The following is a 20,863-nucleotide window of genomic DNA, read 5'->3' as shown; positions in this document are numbered from 1 at the left end:
ATAGTAAATCCACTTTGTTTTCCAAAAAATAAAGTTAGCTTAATTTTCAATAATTAAAATAAAATTAAATAAACATTTTAAGCCTTCATTTGATAACCAGAAAAATTTAAATATACAACACAGAATTTCTGAGGGGAAAATAAATCATAAGGCTACTTTAAGAAAGAAATTAAGTTGTTTTATGCATTCAAATAATTAGACATGGTAAAACACAGCATTTGGTAACAATAAAAAATTTGTTTAGAAAAAAAGAAAACATTTCATAGGGCCCTAAACATGTAATTTTTGTTAAACTTTTAATAAACTGATGTGAAAATTTAAACGTTTCATGATTGATTAATTAGACATGCTTTTTTATTAAAACATTTTACATTTTAAACAGATTTCATAGGGCCCCATTTACCCAAAAGAAGAGGGGAAAAAAACCCAAAGAGAAATCAAACAGAATTATAAAAATTCTTCCAACTTTAATCAGTTCAGAAAGTTTCACAACAAATGCTACACATAGTAAAGGGGAAATTCACCACTGATAATCAGTATTTGGATTGGTACATTCTTCTTCCTAATGAGAATGTTGGCATTTATGTTTATTTTTCTTAGAAATAAACTCTTGCATTTTATTTGAACAGGACTTAAAGATAAAAATTAAAAATACAAAATTAAATGTAAACAGATTTATTTTGCTCCAAGTAGTGTCCTGATAGCACTACAGCATGGTAAACAATGTAAATTAGTACAATTCGAAAAATCCAAAGCAGTCTCTGAATGAGTTAACATGAGCAGTTATAAAGGTGAAGCTTACAAGAACCCATAAATATTTCAACCACTTTTTTTTTTTTTTTTTACTTTAATTTAATGAAAGCTCACAAAAGGAGCAACCGTCCTCATTGAGGAAAACAAAAAACCTGATGTCGACTTAGCGACAACACACGCACACTCACACACCCACAACAAAACAGGACAAAACATCTGCATGTTCCCATGGAAGTAAAGATGCTGTACAGTGACGCTGATATGAACACGTAGAGGGGCTGCTGAACACTTCTGTGTAGGAAAAGTGAATGGAGTTTTGTTTCAAAACACCACTCACAACCACAGCAGCATCGATCAGACAGTTCAACTCAGCAATCCACTTCACATTCTGCAGAGAGCTACTTTAGTCCCAAACCACTTCTGGCTCCTCACCCAACAGACATTCATTGACATTCTCATTGGCTGGACCAGATGCGTCACTCATTGACCCACACACTGACAATATGTACCATCTACACGCTGCCAAAACACATACAGCTCTCTGCAAACACAAACTGCACTCTGGTCTTTATATATAATATACATAAACAAAAACATGATGTGTGGAAGAAGATGAGGAAATAGAAGGGGATAGGGGCAATGAAAAAAAAAAAAACGTGCAGAAGCGAGTTAATTGTACATACGTGACCCTTCATGCACGTTCGGATTAAAGTGACCAAACATAAGCAGTTAACAATGGAAAGGTAATACGTAAAATTGTCTGTATGAAACGCATACTATGCAAACGGGGCCACTGGGTGACAGTATCTGTTACATATTGGCACTGTTTTGGTCAAGAGACAGCCAAGTGTGGAAATCGCCTCCTTGCAGAGCCTAAGTACTCACACACACACTTCTGAGAAACCCCACAAAAGAGCAGCCTCAACACTGCTTTAGTCGTGTGTTTAGTTTGTTTAGGAGTCAGCGCAGTGTGTGTGCTGTGAGTTTGTGTGTGAATTCAGTCGCACATCTCCTCTGGTATTTCGTGAGGGTTGAGGATGCCAGGCACGGACATCTGCAGCTTGTGTTTCTCCTCCTGGGCCTGACGCAGCGATGCCTCTCTCTCCTCTAGGAATAGATCAGAGGTGTCCTCACCCGCAAATTCCTACAGGTACACAGAGAAACGTGTGAGCATTTGTGCGTTCTGCTTGCACTAACCGTTCTGCCAGGGCACTTTCATATCTGCCATAATCTAATGTTATAATAACTCTACATCGTGCACTACAGATGACCCATACAGTTACACCATACTTCACAATCCCTTAAAGGTCAAAGGGACAGAACACACTCTCTCTCACACATTCTCTATTTCCTCTATGTACACACTCTCAACTGCATAAACACTATTTCTACTGATATCAAAATATTTGCATATGGCAAAGACAAAATTTGTTCCATTATTATACTATTAACTATTATTATGGCTCTTAGTGTCCTTGTCATAGAAGGAGAGACGGCTTACAGCTCACCTTGATCTGTACAAGGAAATCCCTTAAGTGTTCTTTGAATGCTGGGATGTCTTGGTTTAAACTGAACAGGCCAGTCACAAATACTTTGACCTGGGCACTACAAAGAGAAAGAGAACAAACACAGTCAGACAGGAAACATTAATAAACCAGACATGTCACAGTCACTGTGGCACAAAAACCTTTTTAATTAATCTGCAGGGTTCCCACTCTTTTTCAGAGATCATTTTCCAGGACTTTTCCAGGACATTTCAAATTTCATGATGATGGGGATAAAATATAAGGATCACATATTCACAGCCTAAAGTAATATATTCCTCTCTCCTCTCTTAAAAAAGCATACAATTTATGGCTATAACCCAACTATAAAATCAGAAATGCACCAAACACACACACACACACACACACACGTCTGGTTCACTATCCTGCTAGAGAATCTCCTTAGACATAATGGTTTTTATACTGTATAAACTGTATATTCTATCCCCCTACACTATCACAGAAAACTTTTGACATTTTCAAAAAAACATTTAGTATGTTTATTGATCCATTTCCCCTATGGGGACTGCTGGCTGGTCCCCACAATGTAGATGATCTCAGGTTATACTATCCTTGTGGGGACCATTTGGTCTCGGTCTCACGCACGCACGCACGCACGCACTCATGCTGTAATTCGCCGTGCAGACCCCTTGCACATGCGTATCAAAATAATTACTTTACAATAATATTAACATGTAATTAAATATTACATCCATACCAGTGAACATTTGCTGCAAACATTCGAGCACTTAATTTCTAGCACCTGAAAACCGGCAACACGAGACAGCGTCATGCGTCACAGGGAGCTTAAACAGCGTGAGCTGCTCACGGCCAATTCTTTAATGATCAAGAACATTTAAAAATAATAATTTTCCAGGACAACAATATTTTTTCCAGGACAATCTATGTTTTCTCTCATTTTCCATGTGTTTTCCAGGACTGGAAAATTGGTCATTAAAATTCCAGTATTTCCAGGTTTTCAAGGACGCGTGGGAACCCTGATCTGAGATCAAGATGTCTACTGAGAGAATACGCTTATACCTAAGAGATATGTTGTGTAATACTCAACCAAATGCAATTAATCATCACACCAACTGCAATTGGTGTATTTATAGGCACTTGAGACATGTTCTTGACCTGCATTTTCTTAAAATAAAAGTTAAAAGTCCTTGTTTTTGGAAAGTGTAAGTTACACTTGTTATTAAATTATACAACAAAATATCAAACCATACAAGTGGCATTTATATTAAAGATATAAAGCCGAGGTTATTGAGACATTTCCATGTGTTCATGTATCTCCAAAGCTCAAAGACTGAACAGATGCAGTCTCTGGAATGCACTAGCTCTTGTAAAGGACTGGTTTAGGTGCACTGTGGCATACTCACTCTTGTAAGTGTGGAAAAGCTGATTTGAGCAAGTTGGCCACATACTCCTGAATAAACACTTGGTTGTTGACTGGGCTTGAGGGGTTTAGAACTGCACTGATTTTTCCTTCCTCAACAAGGTTAAACATGTACGCCAGAATAGAAGCATGCATAGTCAAACCTGCAAGATAAATATGCAGAGGTTAAACAAACAGGAAAAGACATTCACAAATTTAATGATATTCACTGAAGTCACAAACAAATAAATGGATTTTAATGTTAAAAAAATAAAATAAAATTAGGTTACACTTTAAGGTGTCCTTGTTATAATAACAATACATTATGCATAATTTCATGCAAGTAACCCTAAGCCAAACCCTAATCCTAATCTTATAGTAAGCACATGTAGTTAATTAATATTACTCAGTACTTAAATGCATAATTACACCTTAAAATAAAGTGCAACCAAAAATTTTCATGTATTGCAATAAAATTATAAACATTTTAAATAATTGTTAACAATTAAATACATTATGCCTATTCTATTTAAATTATTTAAATCAAAGTAAAGTTTATATTACTCACTATTACTACATGGTGTTCAGAGAGAGAGAGAGAGAAAAAAAGGAGTCTTTAAGAGCAAGAGAAGGAAGAGGGTGGCCAGAACTGACCGGCAGTATGTGATGTATCTGTGACGACAGAGAAGATGTGCTGTAGGATGTCACAGAAGTATGTCTGATAGAAGCTCTGAGCTGCCGCTTCTTCCTGAGCCACGTTCTGCAGCAGCGTGTAGAGAATCTGAAGGCCTGCATGACATTTTTCATGGTAGTTGTTGTATGTATGTTTTGACAAATGATTAATGTAAATATCACTGCGATAAATGCATTTGTGTTCTCACCGGTGTCTGCCACATTTCTCATAGTGTGTTTAAAAGCCCATATAATAGAGTCAAGCACAAGCTTAAACTGGGCTGGTGGGATGGCCAAGAATGCTGGGAAACAGTGTGAGTTCACCACCTGCAGCAGGTAGAAAAAATGTGTCCGGTGTTCTGGGTACTCTTCAAAATCCTTAAAAAAATAACACAAAATAAACATTTCAAAAGACTCTTCAATGCACAGAATCTGGTTTTAATAATATATGACAATGGAATATTAAAAATGTATCACAGAATGCTGAGAGATAAGGGCAGCTTACTTTGTTGATCATGTTTAATGTGCACTCAAACACAGCATCAAATATCTGTGGGATCTCTCCAGTAATGTGTCCACCCAGTTTGTTTACGATTGTTGCCATGGTACTAAGCACTTCAGGTTCTCTTGCCGCTGGGACATTGCGCTGGTAATCAATCAGCACAGCATCCAACAGCGGAGGAACAAAGTTCTCCCCCACCTGTAGTACGAACAAAATACACACACATGTGCAAACAGGCTTAAAGGATGAGTGGATAAATGTGTGTAGGGTAAAGACAGCACTAATCTGAACAGGTTCAGACTGACAGATCTGAAGCAGGTATACCAGAATTATCTGCAAAGAGACCCAAATACTGGATCTATCAAACACAAAGACTTGAAACCTGAAAGCCTTGAGCTGCACTTGCTTCCCAGATGAGACGTAATGAGTTGTTTTTGGGTAGTGGTTGCATAACGTCTCAAAATCAAGATTTGAGTTTCAAAACTAGATGAATATATAAGCAAATGTATAAGTGCATATCCTGTTACTTGTCCTGATGCAATTTCAAATGAACTTTTCTTGCAGTCACTAGTTAACATTACATGTTCTGTGACAAAGATTTAAAAGTAAAAATATGCTGTATATTAATATTAAGCATATTTTTACAATATAAATATTTTTTTCAAATAATAAAAAATAAATAAATACAAAATGCAGTTTAAAGCATTAAAGTTACTTCATGCTGCTTGTTACATTGCTATTTTGGTATTGTAAAAAAAGAACAAATTAAAATAATGAAAAAAATGATATTTAATATTTGATATTTATCAGAATGTTATTAAAAATATGCATTGTGCAATATTGCAATATTTCAAGATATGTCAACTTCAAAAGTATTTAATGTCAACTTCACATTTAACAGCTTGAATTTCTTTGGTACTTTAAAGGGATAGTTCACCCAAAATGAAAATTAGATGTTTATCTGCTTACTTCCAGGGCATCCAAGATTATAATGGAGGTGAATGGGAATCCTCGCTAAAACGTACAGTAAAACTAAAAACATACACAAACAAAACCAAATTAAACTCTACGGCTCGTGATGATACATTGATGTGAAAAGACACAAACCGATCAGTCTGTGCAAGAAACTGAACAGTATTTATATTGTTTTTTTACCTCTTATTCATGCAAAGTCCGAACGGTTAGAACTCTCCTGAGCGCGTTCTCAAAGGCAGGCTCATGAGGTGTCTTCTTCTTCTTGCTTTATGGCGGACTGCAGACTTATAAGTCCACTACCACCACCTATCTCTAAAGTGGACCATTAAAACTCCAAACTTAGATCATAGATAGAGTTTCAATGGTCCATTTGAGAGATAGGTAGTGGTAATGCACTTATAAGTCTGCAATCCGCCATAAAGCAAAAAGAAGACTCCATACGCACCTGCTGCTGAGAACAAGATCAGGAGAGTTCTTACAGTTCGGACATTACTTGAATCAGAGGTAAAAAACAATATAAATACTGTTCAGTTTCCTGCACAGACTGATTGTTTTGTGTCTTTACACATCAATGTATCGTCACAAACCATAGTGTTTAATTTGGTTTTGTTTGTGTATGTTTTAAGCTTTACTGTACGTTTTAGCCATGATTCCCATTCACACCCATTATAAGACTGACAGACTGCAACGGCTTGAGTTAAAAATCTTGGTTTATGTTCTACTGAAGAAAAAGTCACCTACTTTTTGGATGCCCTGGGAGTAAGCAGATAAACATCAACATTTGGGGGGGGGGGGGGGGGGGGGGGCTGAACTATCCTTTTAAGTACAGAGCCTTTGCTTTAATAAATCTGTGTTTTTTGTCTCACCATCTGTGGGTCACTGGAGCGGCTGACCCAGCCTGAGATCAGCTTTAGAGTCTCTCTCTTTACTGTGCGCATGCTCCTGATGAGAGGCTGCTTTGTCACCATCTCACCTATATAAAACAGACAACCACAAATTAAATAAACAGACATAAACAAAGCATTTGTGGCTCTTGAGTGCAGTCAATTATATAATGTTTAAGCAATACATTGAAGTGTTCAGAGAAAGTTAGATTTTCTCATTAAGAATTTTATTTGGGCAACTATTTAATTAAACGTCACTCATTCTGTTCTAGATGCAGTGATATATATAGCTGCCCAGACAGCCCTGTTATGGACTGTTATGCACATGGTGCTAAGATCCAAAGCAGCCTTTTGTCTTCCAGCTGAGTGAGTTTGTGTAATTAAACTGACTTCAGTTTAATGCGGATCTGTCACTCTGAGAAAACCAACAGAGATGCAAATGCACACCTAATATAAACATACATATGGTAATTCTGGAATTAAACTATTTGTCTAAAACATATGGCCATCTGTGATGATAAACTGAAACGTACAAAGAGTGATTTCATTGCCTAAAGAAAAACACGCACCATTCGTTTGGATGGCAGCAGAGATGTTTTCACTGAGGCACTTGTATACATTTAGCATGTCCAGGTATATCCGGCCCAGCTGAATAACAAAAGGGTGTCCCACAGCTTTACATGCTCTGACGTTGGTCTTCAGGATGCTTCCCAACTGCTTCACTGTCTCTGGGTCCTTCAGGATGTCCACATTCTACAGCAGGATAAAAGCATCCATTTAAGGATATATTAAAAATGGGTTAAAGTTTAACTGAAAAAAGAATAGCCATTTCTAATTAAATAAATAACACACCTTGGTGGCCTGCTGTATGATGCTGTCCCACACCTGGTTAGGCAACAACATGTACTTCTCGATCAGGTGTTCCTGTACAGCCTGGTCGGTCTGCGCTCCAATCATATAGCCGACAGCTTCGTAAAATGTATGCACCTGAGTACGCACACAAATGGTTACTAAAGTCCAGCAGCACTCTAACATCTCCTCAAAATATATATTTCTAAAGCACTAGCAGGCTAACTGAAATGGATGGGGTTATTTGGTACCTGCTGGGGCTGGAGGTCACAGATGATGGTATTGATGTTGTTGAGGATCTCATCAATGAAGGGCATCACCTCTCCCACCTGCACCTGCACAAAATGCCTCCTGCACTTCTGAGCAATCTTGATGAAGGTGTCACAAGCCATGTCTTGCACTCCATCATGGGTTTCTAAGAAAGAAAGAACAGTAAAATACATCTAAGAGAACATGATTACTTAAGTTCTTTTATAATCAAGCTAAAATTAGAAGCTCAAATTTATATATTATACCCGAGCTGCTCCATAAATGACTAAAATGAAACACTGCTGTGTATGTGTAATCAAATGTGACATCAAATCTGCTTCTATTTAGAGATCGATCCAAAGATATCACAGAAGTATACAGATGCAAATCCCGGATTCTATTCTAAGGCTTTAAAGACTTTGTGACTCACCATGCATAAACTCAAACAATTTGTTGACAACAGTCTTCAGGAATTTCCAATGTGCACGTAGGAACCGTGGATACTGGCCCACTATGTACATGATGTTGGAGGCAATGATGGCCTTGTTATCCTTGCCTCTCTTCTGCTCACATAGACCCAAAAGGTCCTGTTGATCACATGGGCACAATATTAGAGTTATAATATTACATAAGACTTTGCATCTTTGCATTGTAAGATTTCTGCACCTTAATGACAGTGACAAGGAACCGCTTCTCATCCTCTTCATGCATGGCTCCACTGATGGAACCAATGGCCCAGCACAGCGTGTTCAGGTTCTTCCAGGACCACTCAGTACCGTTCACCTGATTATGAAGCTTTTCTGTCATAATACGCTCAGTATCGGCATAGTCCAGATGGGTAAGATAGACTGCAGAGAGAAAAATATGACGACAAACACAGTTTAGCATCCAAACCTCTGTATTCATATCATAAGGGGTCAGAGCTCTCACCAAGCGTCTCCCTCATGTTCTTGTAGAGGTTAATGGAGTCTGTATCTTTCATGAACTCTCGAACCACCTCGCCCTGATCGTTCTCCACCACCAGTACTTCCTCTGGCTTGGCCATGCGGCTCACCATCAACAAACGCACCTGCAGAACAAGAACAAAAATATCCTTATAGTTTCCATCTGAAATTGTCATCTTAGGTGAAATTTCTTTTTTAGTCTTATGTTTGTGAGCCAACCTTAGACAGCACAGGCAGGTAGAGTTGTCTGCGGGGTGGTACATCGAAGTGTTGGCTCCCTGAGAGGAGAGGAGAGGTGGATGTTGAGAATGGACTCTCTCTGTAAAGCTCAGCTGCCAGGTGGTTCCAGTACTCCAGACAGATCTTAAAGATCTCAGTCTCCTCCACCTCTGACACTAGCAACATGTAATGTAGAGCCTAAACAGAGAAACAAACAGGGCATTAACACAATAGCATCAATAACTGAGGCTGATTCTCCTTTAGTCCATGAGTGTGTGTACCTCCATAAGCGTCTCTCTGAGGTTCAGTCTCTTTTCTATCAGCTGTCCGTGCTCTTTGAGGAAGGTGCAGAGGAACAGGCTGAGGTTCTGAATGAAGTTTTGCTCATCATCTTTACCATTTGCATACGCCAATCGAATGTTGGTGTTCAAAGGAAGCATCTTCAACACACAAATTAGAAAGAGACATCAGACTGGCCCAAAAGCAACTAGGATACAGGAATTGTACTTTGATCTGCACTAGAAAGGAGGTTACCTGTTTGAGCTGCATCATGGTCAGAGTGAAGAGACTGACGAACTGCTCCTCGTACTGGCTGACACTGACTCCTGCTATCTCAGTCAAGCACTTCAGCGTCACGTTGCGAAACATCGGCACATTTAAAAACTACAGATCAACCCAGCAAAGGAGAGGGGCCAACAATTAGCCACTGCTTTTTAAGTGTGAAAACACAATCTTTGCAGTTATGATTGTATGACTATGTTACCATACTATTTCATTGCACAAATCCATTTATTACACTATGTCTGGAACACTTGCTTCCTATTGGATAATAGATGCATGCTACAATCTAATATTTTTGTTTTTTAATAGAAATATATTTCTGTGTTGGTTTATATGAGATACCTATCAAACAACAGCAACAGAAAAAGCATTCTACATAATTCCTAGTTTTTCACAAAGTCTGTAAGAGTAAGAAAATCTCCAGATATATTACCTTGTACACCAGAGTACTGATGAGTTTAGTTTCAAAGATATAGCCCAAGGGAATCCAGTTAAGAAACCTCAGCAGAGTCTCTAATGTAGCATGCACAAGTGGGGCATTCTGGGAATTTTCCTGAGAATTGTATGAAAGAAAAAAAATAACCTTTAGGCCAGTAAACACATGGATTGTTGTGTATACAAATCAGCATTTGAAGTTACACATTTAAAGCATCGTCCACCATGACTGGTTAGCTTACTAAATAGCAACAGTGATGAGCACTGCATTTTACCCAAAGCTGAACATTCTTCAAGTCGTTTGTGGTGCAGAGAAAAAAATGCCTAAGCACTCAGCGTAAAAAAGACATTCCGTGCTTAGCACGCTCTTGGCATTTTTAAAAATGTGGCACTTTCATTTATAACAATTGAAAAAATTTGCTAGCCAAAAATCTGCATACCACTAGTGGAACAACACTTTGAGAATCAGTGCCTTAAAGGGTTAGTTCACCCAGATAGCAAAATTATGTTATTAATAACTTACCCTAATGTTGTTCCAAACCCGTAAGACCTCCGTTTATCTCCATTGAAGCTGTGTGTACGGTATACTGTCCATGTCCAGAAAGGTAAGAAAAACATCATCAAAGTAGTCCATGTGACATCAGAGGGTCAGTTAGAATTTTTTTGAAGCATCGAAAATACATTTTGGTCCAAAAATAGCAAAAACGACGACTTTATTCAGCATTGTCTTCTCTTCCGTGTCTGTTGTGAGAGAAAGTTCAAAACAAAGCAGTCTGGATATCCGGTTCGCGAACGAATCATTCAGTTCACCAAATTAAACTGATTCGTTTTAAACGGTTCGCATCTCTAATACGCATTAATCCACAAATGACTTAAGCTGTTAACTTTTTTAATGTGGCTGACACTCCCTCTGAGTTCAAACAAACCAATTTCCCGGAGTAATTCATGTACTCAACCAGTACACTGACTGAACTGCTGTGAAGAGAGAGATGAAGATGAACGCCGAGCTGAGCCAGATAACGAACAAAAGACTGACTAGTTTACGAGTGAAGAACCGGTTGCATCGGTTTTCAGATCACAAGTAGTTCTTTCGGACAGTTTGATTCAATTAACCGGTTGAAGAAAATTGTTCACCGGTTCTTTTGCGCTCGACGTAATAGCGTCATTGGCGATGATTGCCCTTGATTCAAGCCTTCGGTTTACCCGCGCTCATAACACTAGCACAGAATCAGTTCAGAATCAATCACCAAAAGAATCAGTTCGGTTCAGGCGCTCTGTGTGTCGGTCTGCTTCACGCTGAATCACACATGCGCAGTATCATCAGCTCCTCGATTCTTCTTATCTGGCTTGGCTCGGTGTTGATCTTCAGTTCTCTCTTCACAGCAGTTCAGTCAGTGTACTGTTTGAGTACATGAATTACTCCGGGAAATTGGTTTGTTTGAACTCAGAGGGAGTGTCAGCCACATTAAAAAAGTTAACAGCTTAAGTCATTTGTGGATTAATGCGTATTAGAGATGCGAACCGTTTAAAACGATTCAGTTCGATTTGGTGAACTGAATGATTCGTTCGCAAACCGGATCCAGCTGCTTTGTTTTGAACTCTCTCTCACAACAGACACGGAAGAGAAGACAATGCTGAATAAAGTCGTCGTTTTTGCTATTTTTGGACCAAAATGTATTTTTGATGCTTAAAAAAATTCTAACTGACCCTCTGATGTCACATGGACTACTTTGATGATGTTTTTCTTATCTTTCTGGACATGGACAGTATACCGTACACACAGCTTCAATGGAGGGACTGAGAGCTCTCTAACTAAATCTAAACTAAATCTAAAATATCTTAAACTGTGTTCCAAAGATAAATGGAGGTCTCACGGGTTTGGAACAACATGAGGGTAAGTTATTTATTACATAATTTTGCTATTTGGGTGAACTAACCCTTTAAGGCACTTTAACCCTTTAACCCTTTAAGGAACATTTAGAATATAGGTGTTTATGTATGAAAAAAAACACATACCATCACAAACTGGCACAACTGAAATATCTGGGAGAACTCATTGCACATGCTGCGGATGGAAACCAGATCACAAAACAACACAGATTAATTAACAAGAAATACTTTAATAATGTAAATACTACCTCATTCTCAACCATAAAATGATTATCTTTTAATGCCATCATACCTGTCTTTCAGGTGTTTGGCTTTCACTTGTGTCATCTGGCCACTGGAGAAGTCAAACACCTCCTCACTGAGGAGCTTGAGAATGATCATATTGTTCTGGCAAAGGCTCTCACTGGTGCGGCTTGCGCCAACAATGTCACTGATAAATGTGGGCCAGTGTTTTGGCCACTCCTGCTTTAGGATCTAAACACAAATCAGCAATTAACATATTACACAAACCTGATGAAAGGTAACAGACATTTCCATTGCGGTCATCAAAGACACACACACAAACACACATACACCATCATCATCATGTTTTGTGACATTTACTGCTATTCATAAATCTGTGGCTATGAATCTCTAATCTACTTAGAAAAAAGTCAAACAAAACTCACCTGTACTAATATCATGTTGAGTTTTCCAATGTACACTTTCTCTTTCTGAAAAAAGGCAAAGCACAGCATAAAGCAGACAGCCAGACAGAAAACACAGAAAGACGGTAAACAAAATAAGTGGAAGTTCACTGGCCTCGACATTGGCTGCATCTGATGATGTCTTTATAATGAGACCCACAACATACTTTTTAATGCCTGAAATAAAGCAGAGCAGTGAAGAGCCTCAATGCATACAGTAAATCAGCCTAAAACCCCATGAGCTTCCCATCCAGATAGATGCAGCTCGTGTAACTGTCTGTTCATCTGTAGATATACATCAGCATATTAAAGATTTGCTGCATTTTTCACATTCAAAGAAACAAAAACAATACTTGATATTAAAATTTAAAAGCTAAATGTTTTAAACTGAATGATGCAATGAAATGTCTGTTGACTGAATATCAAACACTGCTTAATTTAACAATTTTACAAATATTTGAACCTGAGAAGTTAAAATTAAATTATTAAAATTAATGTTATACCATACTATTTGTATAATTTTCTTTAAATAATACTTTGCTTTTCAGTGTCTGAATCACAAGTCAGACTAACCAAACTCTTAACTTTGTGTAATATTATTTGCACTTATTCATTTGGCTGGGTGCAGACTGACAGCTCATACAGACACTTGTTTTGGATGTTGAGAAATCAATATTGGTTAAGATGTATGGCACAGAAAGTATCCAATTGTTGATTTATTAGCAATTATAAAGGCTTACATCATGTTTTTCATTTCATGTGATCTTTCAGAGAGCAGATTGTTTTTTTTTTGTTTTTTTTAAATTGATGAACACTAAGGTGAGCAGACGACCTACCGTGCATTTTTAAAAGGGGAATTCAGATCAACTTGGCAATCACACACTTGATTCTAATGAATATGTTGGCCTGCTAGAAATGTTTTGTAGAGTCCATCGCAGAGTGAAATGTTTACTTCTACATGTCAATGATCCCTTCACTGCATGTCCAAATCCAGCCTTTGAGCTGCTTATGACTTGAGCTATGAATTACTTGTTCATCTCAATGTGGAGAGGGGAATTCTTGTGAGTCAGTTTTACCTTCACACTGGTTTCTGGGCAGAATCTTCCATCTTGTTTTAATAACCGTTTCCAGAATCTGCAGTGCATAGTACTGTAATGCCAAGAGTACAAATCAAGAGTTAATGATCCAAACATTGACCAGCCAATCTACCAGAGCTGTACCCTTACACAATAAAAAATTGCTCTTAACTTTGACTGACTAATATATTTTCACACATTCTTTGGTGTATTCCAAATGAATTCAGATGGGGAAAAAAACATGCAGATTTGACTTCAGTAAGAATTTTACTATAAACTGAAAAAGAGAACCAAAAAAAAAATCATAATCCCCCATCAAAACTCTACATAATGTTTGTATGGGATTCTGTAGAAGTTTTGCTGTTTCTGGCCATGTCACACCAGAATGTGAAAGACAGGAAAGGAGACATCAATGGCAAACAGCTAATGGCTTGATTCTGTGCCTGGCCACAACAAAGCAAGCAGCTTGGGGAAGTGACGCAACAACTGTGTCTGAAAGCAAAACAAACCTTAGGATTCTTTTATGAGTCAAAATCTTTAATCATCAGTGATGTTTTGCTGTTGGTCAGATAAAGACCACACCCCTTTCTGTTGTACTGTTTTCACAAATAACTGGTGTAGGTCTCAGGAACAGCAAGACCAGCCACAGGATTGGTTCTATAGACTGCCTTCAGATGTTTTATTTACTGCTTTTAAAAGGGTATTAATGGTGCATTAGTTTTCTTGTTCTGGTCACTAGTATTATTTGGATAAACAGCATTTCAACTGTAGGGATTCATGAGAAAAGAGGAGAAATGTGGTGCTAAAGGTTAATGTGTTAAAGCAAAACAGTGAATACCGGTCATGAGTGTGGATATTAAAGGTAAGGCGTAGTAGGTTGCTTTCATGCGGCCACATTTAACCCTGTAAAAAAATCACCAGGATCTTTCACCTTTAATTTTTCATAGGTTAATAAAAAAATACAAATAAAGGCAAGACAAAAAAACATTGCAACACTACGCAAAGCATAAAGTTTTAATAGCTGACATGTGATGTTGCAATATTTCTTGGTGTAGGATCGAGAAATGCTTGGGGTAAAAAAAGCAAACCACAGTACACAGAGACACTGATGATCCCTACAGTAGAAATAGCTGCTGTTATCCATAACGGAGATTTAAAAAACTGCCTGCCTATCTCCCTGCCGTCTCTGAGCTCCATATGAGGCATGTGCAGTGTGAATGGAGGCACAGCAGAATTGAGTAAGGGAATGAAAAGGTAGACCTTGTGGAGGCCTGCCGCCAAAGCCTAGCTGTGTCAAGGTGCACAGGAAGACACACCCCTTTTCGTCCTATTACAAGCAATCAACATAATGGAACATTGTGATTAATATCAAATATGAACAACTTCAATTAATTGTCTTTTGTTTGCTTTTTCTCCTACAAAAAGGCTGTTAGTAAATTAAGCAAAAAGCCAAATGTTCACAAGCACGTTAATACGCTCTTTCTGTATTTTGCTTGATGAATTTAGACAAATTCAAAGAATTTACCTGCTCTATATATTTTCCTGTCTGTTCTTCTAGAGCCCCCACTTTTGGGCCATTATCATTAGGATATTACAGGTACTGTTGTTAAACCAACTCAATCATTAGTAATGATCAGAGTGTTAAGAGCAATCTAAAAAGACAAGCAGACGGCAAACTGGGCCAGCAGTACTTTGAGGAAGTCTGTTAACAGACTGAGGAAGAAAATTCATCCCAAATACTACTAAATGATTTACATTCAGTCTACACACTACAACGTGAACAAATACACCATGTTGATATGAACTCTTATCTGGGAGTGTGTGGTTTACAAAACTAGAAATAATTTTTCAGTATACCAGAAATTCTACACTATGTGTATCCTCTACTTTACTTACTAAACATAATGAACTGGAAATCAATGGATAAGAATTGGATCACATGGATCAGATGTTTTATATATCTTAACCCTAAACAGTCAGTCATTAACACACCTCTGGCTGCTGTACAGATGGAGATACTGAGGTATTTCACTGTCAGCTGAGGATCCTCACACTACAACTTTAACTATGACTTTGCTTGACCAGGAGAAGAATGTAAGGAGAGGTGTAGGAAAATGTGATCTCACATGTGTACAGAGGAATCTGTTTTTGACATGATGCTAGGCAACCCAAATACACTTAAGGAATGGGTATTGCTGGTTTGAAGGAAAAGAAAAGAAAATTGTGTTCCTGTATAATGTGTGAAAAAAGATCAGATCTTCCTCAAAGTTTAGAAACCATGACCCTCCAATGCATATCTTGGGACTCGGCTTACTTTGGTGTTCATATTCTGAGAGAACTCCAGAATAGTGTCAACACGAGTCCACGCGTCTGGGTGCTCCTTCAAATGAGTCAGCACCTCCTGAGCCATTCTTTGCTAAAATAGAGAAACATTAGTCTTAACTTACACTTTAAAACACTTTAAAACAACAAACAAGTGGCTACGTATTAATGATGTCAATGCTTACACTAGTGCATGAATACACACACATACATACAAAAGAAAAATGTATTGTTATTATCAATGTTAAAAACAGTTGTGCTGTTGTGTGTTTTTGTAGAAACAACAGTAAAACTTTTTTCAGGATTCTTTGAAGGTCAAAAGAACATTTATATGAAATTTAAATCTTTTGTAACAGGTCTTATTTACTGTCACTTTTGAATGTAATTGGTTCTTGCTAATTTATTACTGTCTTTTGTGTGTGTGTGTGTGTGTGTGTGTGTGTGTGTGTGTGTGTGTGTGTGTGTATAAGTCCTACTTACCTGTGGCCCAACCCCATGGTAAAGACAGTTGACCACATTATCAAGCAGGTTGATATCCAGCTTCTGGTTAAAGTCCAGCAGCTGTCTGGCTGCATGGTCAGCTAACATTGTCATAATTGCTGGCATAGAGCTCTGTGGGGGACAGGCAGGAAACATCCAGAAGGGGCAAAGTCAAGTGAAATGAACATTTGGATACACAAATTCCGAGCAGCTGACCACTACCCACCCCCCTCCCTCGACCAAGGACCATCCAAAAAGCCTTATATGACTTGGCCTGCCAACTCACCAATGCCTGCTGGAGGGTATAATCCTCAATAACAAAGGAAAAGGTGGGTGGTGCAATAAAGGCAACATGCTTGCAGAATGAATATCCCGATATGTCCACTCACTGGGCTCGTCATTATTCTATGAATGAGACCACGTGCTAGGCAGCCCTCTCGCTGACGTCATTCTGTTTACATATAACACAAGAGATGCAACCAGATCTCCGACTTGAGAACGTTTTTTTTTCTACTCGTATCGAACTTTTATAAGACTTCAATAATGTTTACATAGAGTTTAAAGTTCAATCGAAAGGCCAATGCTCAAGTTAATTCATTTTGCACCACGGACCCAAACTATTGCGTAACGAGGTAAGCATAACGGCCAAGAACCCAGAGACAAAAAGTTTGGCATTGGATGAAATTTCTAGAATTTACTTGGACGCGACACAGTAAAGCTTTGTGAGACCACGAGAGTCCGTCAGGCCTAAATAAAGCGAAGGTACCATAGTCCTCAGTACTGTGCAACCTGTTGATTTATCCGCTTTTTTTCCACACATCAACTTGTTTGATTAAAAAAAGCAATGGCCACAACAGGACACAGAGCTACCTACCAGTTGATTTCATGGACACGTCTTCAAAACACAACTGGGTTTGATTAAGATCCAGGCTGAGAAGCGTACAGCAGCTGTTTGGCCACGTTTATGCGTTAACATTCATAATAATGCATCGCTTTACTAACTGTGGCAACAATTACGCATGCATGTTGTCATACTAATGTGCTTAAATGGACAGCAAAACAAATGCTTTAGTGCGCCACTGACAATACAGCCGTCTCAGATGACTTTAACGGCGGTGACTGTGCAAGGATCTCCCTCCCTCACTCCGGAGCAACCCCTCCCACCAACACCATGCTCTGCACTTCTCACCTGAACGCTCTCCAGACTTTACTAGCAGTAAACCAGGTAAGAAATAGACCACGTGTATTTATTTATTTATTTGCCGTTAATACGTCAAATGAATGAACACAGCTCTGCGATTGTCAAAAGACTCCTGAATTTTACAATTGAAATTGACTTGCCCGAACAACATAATCTGGGACCGCACTTATGGTTATCGCTTAGGAGCTCGTGATGTATGTGTGACAGTTTTGATGTTATGTGATATATAACGATAGTTAAAACGAACAAAACCCAGATACATTACTCAGTCCAGCGTGACACCACCAGTGCTGAACACGAGCCATCACGCAACACACCCGCAACATCCCTCGTAAACCCTCAGTAGAGCAAAGCCATTTCACTTTCTCCCGACCTTAACCTCCAAACGTGCAATTTCTAGGCATTTCTACACAATCTCACAGCATCATCATTCTTCATAAAGCACAGACCAACCCAAGCACTCTAGCTGTAAGTTTTCACCTCACATTTACCTACCTAAAGTCCAAAAGCCTTTGAGAGAAAGAAGGTGGGCTTGTCTGCCAGAGTTGCTAAAATTATTTTTATTTGATCCAGTATTTTTGTACACGCTTTTCTGGCAAAAGGATCTTTAGGATGAGTCGTTGACTGGCCAGCCACACTATTCCTCTGTGAAGACCACACAAGCTAGAAGCTTGATTTAAGGACCACAAGGATGTGAATTCCGCGTCAACAATCACGGCGAGTTCAGTATTTTTTCAGTCCGGTTCATGTTACGAAACAAAGTTAACCTTAAATGTGCTCTGTACTGAAGTATATTTTGCACCAGGGCGGTAATAGAGACTGAGCCTGTGCCTCCTTCTCACAAGCAACAAACTCGTAACCGGTTGAAACCGGTTCAGACTGGGAGATTCCATCTCGGTTTAGTTTTCAGCCGATGGCGCCGCGAAAAGTTTGGATTAACGTCACGCCCATGGAGGCGTGCCATTGGGCGAAGCGTTGTTAAACTCCTCCTTGCTCGCGGTCCATTGGATGGCGCGCACGTCAATCCACTCGAAAGCTCCCCCCGTTTAGAGAAAAAGAGGGCAACTGCGTGCAGCATGGACTTGTAATTTGCGATAATATTATGATCGCGTATTATTTCTTTATTGTTATTTTTTAGGGAAATGCAAGTTTCGAGTTACTTATTTTGCGCGACTCTACCGAAAAACACCCACTTTTTATATTTCCAGTGTGCTTTAAATGATCCGTTTTTTTATATTCAGCAACAGCGATCGTTTGGTTATTGTAAACATGTTCGGAAAAATGTATTTCACGGTGGACTGAAGGAGATTGAGGGGATCGAGTACGCGAGGCGGATGTAGGAGCCTGTACTTGTGCTGATTGTAAGCTGGTAATTTTCCACGAGCCACGAAGGGGAGTGGTTGGTCAGAGTCAGGGTATGAGACGCATGGCATGGGTCAGAGCCTGATACAGTTGGCTTGTTATGGTCTCCATAAACTTAACTCCCGTGAAGTTAACTCCAATATGGCTGTGATGTATAATAAACCCATCGAATCACTCGAAAATGTAATCATAAAGTCCGTAAAGGTGCTTCACAGGGAAGTTTAACGCTCTCATATTCTCCCTGTCCTCCCTCTTTGTAAATCACGTGACGCAACACAATTTAAACGTCATCTGATGGAAAAATACTGGATTTTGTGTGAGCAAAATAGTGTTTGTACCGAACAAAGAATGAGGGGAAATAATATATTGTTTTGAAATCAAGAATTTCATTTCATGTCATTTATTCATATGCATTTTTCATAAAACTGTTACATTTCATAAAGTCATGATGTGTACTGCATGTTGAATATCTGATACAATATTTTCCTATAGTCCAGCATGTGGCTCATTCTACACATCTTTTAAAATGCTTAACTAAATAAGCAGTGTTACAGTAGTTTAGACCAGTAATTTGGTAAATTATATGCTCAGCCTTAACCAACAAACTGATCTCCAGTGAAGGTGAACCTTTAATTAAAATGCCAGATTTTAGGCTTATTCTCAAACGGACACTAGCATTGCATTTTGTTATTTAAATGGGTACAGAAATAATTTGATAATCAGCTGTTGTGTGAATCAGATCCATATTTTAAATCCTTTTTTAAATATTTTATTACATGTAGGTCCCATGCAGCTATACACTTTGGAAGTGTTGAGGAGGTTTGTGTTTACCTGACTGTGAGTAAAGTCAGTGCCACAACTTAAATTTCTTGATTTCCTTTCTTGCTTCCACCTAGTTTCCAGGAATCACAGCAAAATTCTCTGAACCCCATGAAGGATGATGTTCCAGTTTTTTTATTTTTTTTTTTTATTCAAAAACAAGATCAATGTTGAATAAATACAGTTACTGCAGTTTTTATGATAAAACAATTAGTATTTAATGGATAAAATAAAATGTAATTTAGGCTATGACTTCACTTTGTGTAACAGAAAACTCAACATTATTCCTTGTTTTGTTGTCTCTGCTTTTTTTAAATTATTTTGAGAAATACAATAAACCACTGAAACTTATCTGGACGTCTTGTTTATTGCAGGTCCCAGACCATGCTTATTTACTAAGGGACCGAATGCATTTTTGTTGACATTTGCAAAACCTGACATGTTTCCTCTATTAAAGTATGTAATTAATCAACAAATACAGAGTGTCTTAAAGTTAACAAGGTCACGGGGACAACCAAAAGAGGTCATCTTGCTAAAGTGAGCAGTAGGAGGGGTAGAGGAGAGAAGCAGTGCACTGCATAGTGGCACATACATGTGAAATGAGGTGGACTGCTCTGTTCAGGATTGGGCTAGCTTAAGCACGTTCTGTCTGGTCCTGCTTTACCGTTTACATGTAATGTCATAACCTGCTCCTCCCCGTCACTCAAACAAGTTTGACAGTTGTCTTGTTAAGGGTGTGGTATATACTTTCTCATATCCTGCCTAATTAAAAATGTTAATCTTTTTGTAAGTATGGCCTTGTCCCTTTTGTATGTATGTCCTTTACTACTATTAATATTATTATTATTAATGATTTTTCTATTTTATTATTATTATTATTATTATCATCATATATTCATGAAGCATGGAGAATTGCTAATATCATTTAATGCATATCCACATTAAAATATAAATCTTACATGAATATTCTAGTTATTTGCAATTATGTGTTGGGTTATTTAAATTGTGCAATGTACAATAAATCATTATAAGCTATTTGTTGTAGCTTGGGCTATTTTC

The 20,863-nt window shown here is 38.3% G+C and overlaps 1 protein-coding gene and 1 long non-coding RNA gene across 4 annotated transcripts; one reads left to right on the top strand and one right to left on the bottom strand.

Moving 5' to 3' along the window:
* Positions 1–447: 447 nt before the first annotated feature.
* LOC132111513 (exportin-1-like) lies at positions 448–17,515 on the bottom strand. 3 transcript variants are annotated; one of them, XM_059518884.1, is made up of 25 exons: positions 17,297–17,515; positions 16,423–16,554; positions 15,935–16,036; positions 13,621–13,693; positions 12,660–12,721; positions 12,527–12,571; positions 12,151–12,332; positions 11,985–12,033; positions 9,967–10,086; positions 9,507–9,635; positions 9,254–9,412; positions 8,973–9,170; positions 8,740–8,878; positions 8,476–8,657; positions 8,240–8,396; positions 7,812–7,975; positions 7,564–7,698; positions 7,281–7,464; positions 6,694–6,800; positions 4,856–5,050; positions 4,560–4,728; positions 4,333–4,467; positions 3,683–3,842; positions 2,262–2,358; positions 448–1,897 (listed from the first exon to the last, which is right to left on the bottom strand). In XM_059518884.1, exons 2-25 carry the CDS (start codon positions 16,546–16,548, stop codon positions 1,751–1,753), a joined length of 3,216 nt encoding a protein of 1,071 aa, XP_059374867.1. In that variant the 5' UTR covers positions 16,549–16,554; positions 17,297–17,515; the 3' UTR covers positions 448–1,750. The 3 variants fall into 3 exon arrangements, 2 of the variants coding, with proteins under 2 accessions (XP_059374867.1, XP_059374868.1); XM_059518885.1 differs by lacking the exon at positions 17,297–17,515 and adding an exon at positions 16,709–17,020; XR_009424813.1 differs by lacking the exon at positions 448–1,897 and adding an exon at positions 3,339–3,443.
* Positions 17,516–18,753: 1,238 nt separating this feature from the next.
* LOC132111517 (uncharacterized) lies at positions 18,754–20,095 on the top strand. Its single transcript, XR_009424814.1, has 2 exons — positions 18,754–19,927; positions 19,968–20,095. It is a non-coding gene; the product is annotated as an uncharacterized LOC132111517 (long non-coding RNA).
* Positions 20,096–20,863: the final 768 nt, after the last annotated feature.

The sequence above is a fragment of the Carassius carassius genome, chromosome 31, assembly GCF_963082965.1.
Source record: "Carassius carassius chromosome 31, fCarCar2.1, whole genome shotgun sequence".
NCBI classification, from domain to species: domain Eukaryota; kingdom Metazoa; phylum Chordata; class Actinopteri; order Cypriniformes; family Cyprinidae; genus Carassius; species Carassius carassius.
Note: the sequence above shows the minus strand (reverse complement) of the source record. Positions and strands in the feature narration are given on the sequence as shown.

Bases quoted from the DNA above. Each gene is read 5' to 3' on its own strand.
- LOC132111513 (XM_059518884.1), bottom strand. From the start codon at position 16,548: ATGCCAGCAATTATGACAATGTTAGCTGACCATGCAGCCAGACAGCTG. The intron at 5,051-6,693 runs GTGAGACAAAAA...TTCGTACTACAG, and splicing joins GCTCCAGTGACCCACAGATG to GTGGGGGAGAACTTTGTTCC. The intron at 2,359-3,682 runs GTGAGTATGCCA...TTCTCTTTGTAG, and splicing joins GCTTTTCCACACTTACAAGA to TGCCCAGGTCAAAGTATTTG.